The sequence below is a fragment of the Corylus avellana genome, chromosome ca6, assembly GCF_901000735.1.
Source record: "Corylus avellana chromosome ca6, CavTom2PMs-1.0".
NCBI lineage: Eukaryota > Viridiplantae > Streptophyta > Magnoliopsida > Fagales > Betulaceae > Corylus > Corylus avellana.
In genome coordinates, this window is record NC_081546.1 from 20,271,674 (window position 1) to 20,273,582 (window position 1,909).

The 1,909-nt window shown below is 36.4% G+C and overlaps 1 protein-coding gene across 1 annotated transcript in view; it reads right to left on the bottom strand.

Annotated features, from left to right (window-relative positions):
- Positions 1 to 609: 609 nt before the first annotated feature.
- Positions 610 to 1,909, bottom strand: part of LOC132185319 (uncharacterized) — a 1,432-nt gene continuing 132 nt past the window's right edge. The window contains exons 2-3 of the mRNA XM_059599108.1: positions 1,687 to 1,691; positions 610 to 1,515 (exon numbers count right to left, since the gene is read on the bottom strand). Of these exons, the coding sequence (XP_059455091.1) occupies positions 610 to 1,515; positions 1,687 to 1,691 (911 nt within the window). The remainder of the gene's footprint in view (positions 1,516 to 1,686; positions 1,692 to 1,909) is intronic.

Here is a 1,909-nt window from a genome sequence, read left to right on the forward strand (position 1 = left end):
CGGTGGACTATATGTAATAAATTATATAAACAAATGTAACGTACGTTTAAGTAATATGAACATCAAAACATATACAACTTTATCACTTGGACTTGAAACGTTTGAGTGAACAGCCGTTGTAAGAAGCTAAGTGTGTAAATTCATATGAGAATCTTGTGCTTTGACACCATGACATATTCCTAGCTTCTTTTAAGTATCCGGCCTTCAGTGTTAATGTCTCATAAAATAGTAAAAAATATAGTAAGATGTAGAAACAAGCATACACAAAGACTATGATTTAATGAGAAAGGCCATAAAACCTTATGATCAATCACCACTAATAATAGGTTTCGATATGGGCGAAGCCAAGATCTTAATTTGCATGGCTTAAAAAATGAATCTACGCAAGAGATAGTTCCAAGTTCTAAAAGCCAAGCTTAATTTATTCATCATTAAATCACTGATTTATATATGCATAACATCGCCCAATTATAATCCTAATAGAATTCAATGACTAATTATGAACTTAGCACTAAATTTAAAGATAAATATTACAACGAGATTACCCAAACCCTACCCCTTACAACTTCTTTCTGATCAACCGAAATTCAAATCATAACAATTTTCCTCTTAGACATTAGCCGGGTCTTCTGTTGGACCCCTTGTTGACTTGCGTATGAAATTACACAACTTCTTCGCCATCCAATAGAGTAGGTGAATTATGTGAATCAACTTCTTCGCCATCCAATAGAGTAGCCGAATTATGTGAATTACCCCAGCAATCAAAACGATTCCCATCCAAATATATACCAATTTAAACGCCAATGAGCTAACTTTATCAAGAAGATGATTTGGGGTCACCAAAATCACTGCTTTTATATAGGTCAATGTCATGAACGCGACTGAGATAGTCATGGCTAACGTCAAAAGCCATATAAAGAACTTGCTCCTAAGAGGATATCCAGTAATGACCAAAAGTATGACGCATAGAGATGCAAAGAAAGAGGTGGTATTGAAATATAAGAAGAATAGGTAGTCGTCTGGATAGGAATAAGATAAAACTGCTGTGCCGCCTTCACATATATTATCTTGCGTACAATAGAAACCATCCGTGTAGTTGGTTGTATTTTGTTGCCAAACGCCACCTGGTGGGCTGATCCCAGCTTGGAAAGCCATGGTTGCAATTACAGTGGCTACTACCATCAATGTGCCACGTGTTTCTTCCATCCAATTTCCCTGGTGCGTCCAGTGTTTAACTAAGAACGAATGAACGCACTCCCACAATCTCCTAAACCTTGATCGAGCTAGCTTTCCGGATTGAGCTGGTTGTGCTTCATCAGCAGTTGGTGTCGTTGGTAGGGAAGAATTTAGATCAGTTGATCTTCTGACACCGGCTTCTTTTAGAATGTTTTGGATTTCAAAACATTTAAAATCTCTTGGACAGACGTCTAAGACATCCAAAGCTGTGTAACCAATCTTGTTCATGGCATTAGCCTGTGTTTTTAATTCTGGTACTGAAAGTAAGTATTTTACGGCCTGCATAAAGACAACAAAAAATAAATTTAATTCAACCACATTGAATGATCATTCTTGGGTCAGTTACTACTTTTTGCATGATTTTTAGTAGAACCGCATCAAACGAAGGGATCTTTCTATTTTTGATGGGCATGTATGAAAACATTGTGAATATTCTTCCATAGTTTTTACCTTTTCTGCGAACATATTGACGAATACAAGCAAACTAACATAAAAGGGAAGGAGAAACAAGAAGTAGATGTCAAATAATTTCGTAGACGTGGATAGTGTGGTACTTTATATATCACTAGAAATAAATCTTTAAAAGAGTAGCCATAGATATTGTTAACGCACCTTCATTTGCTTGAGCATCACAGCTAAATGCAATATGGAGTTTCCATCGTGGTCTTTGGAG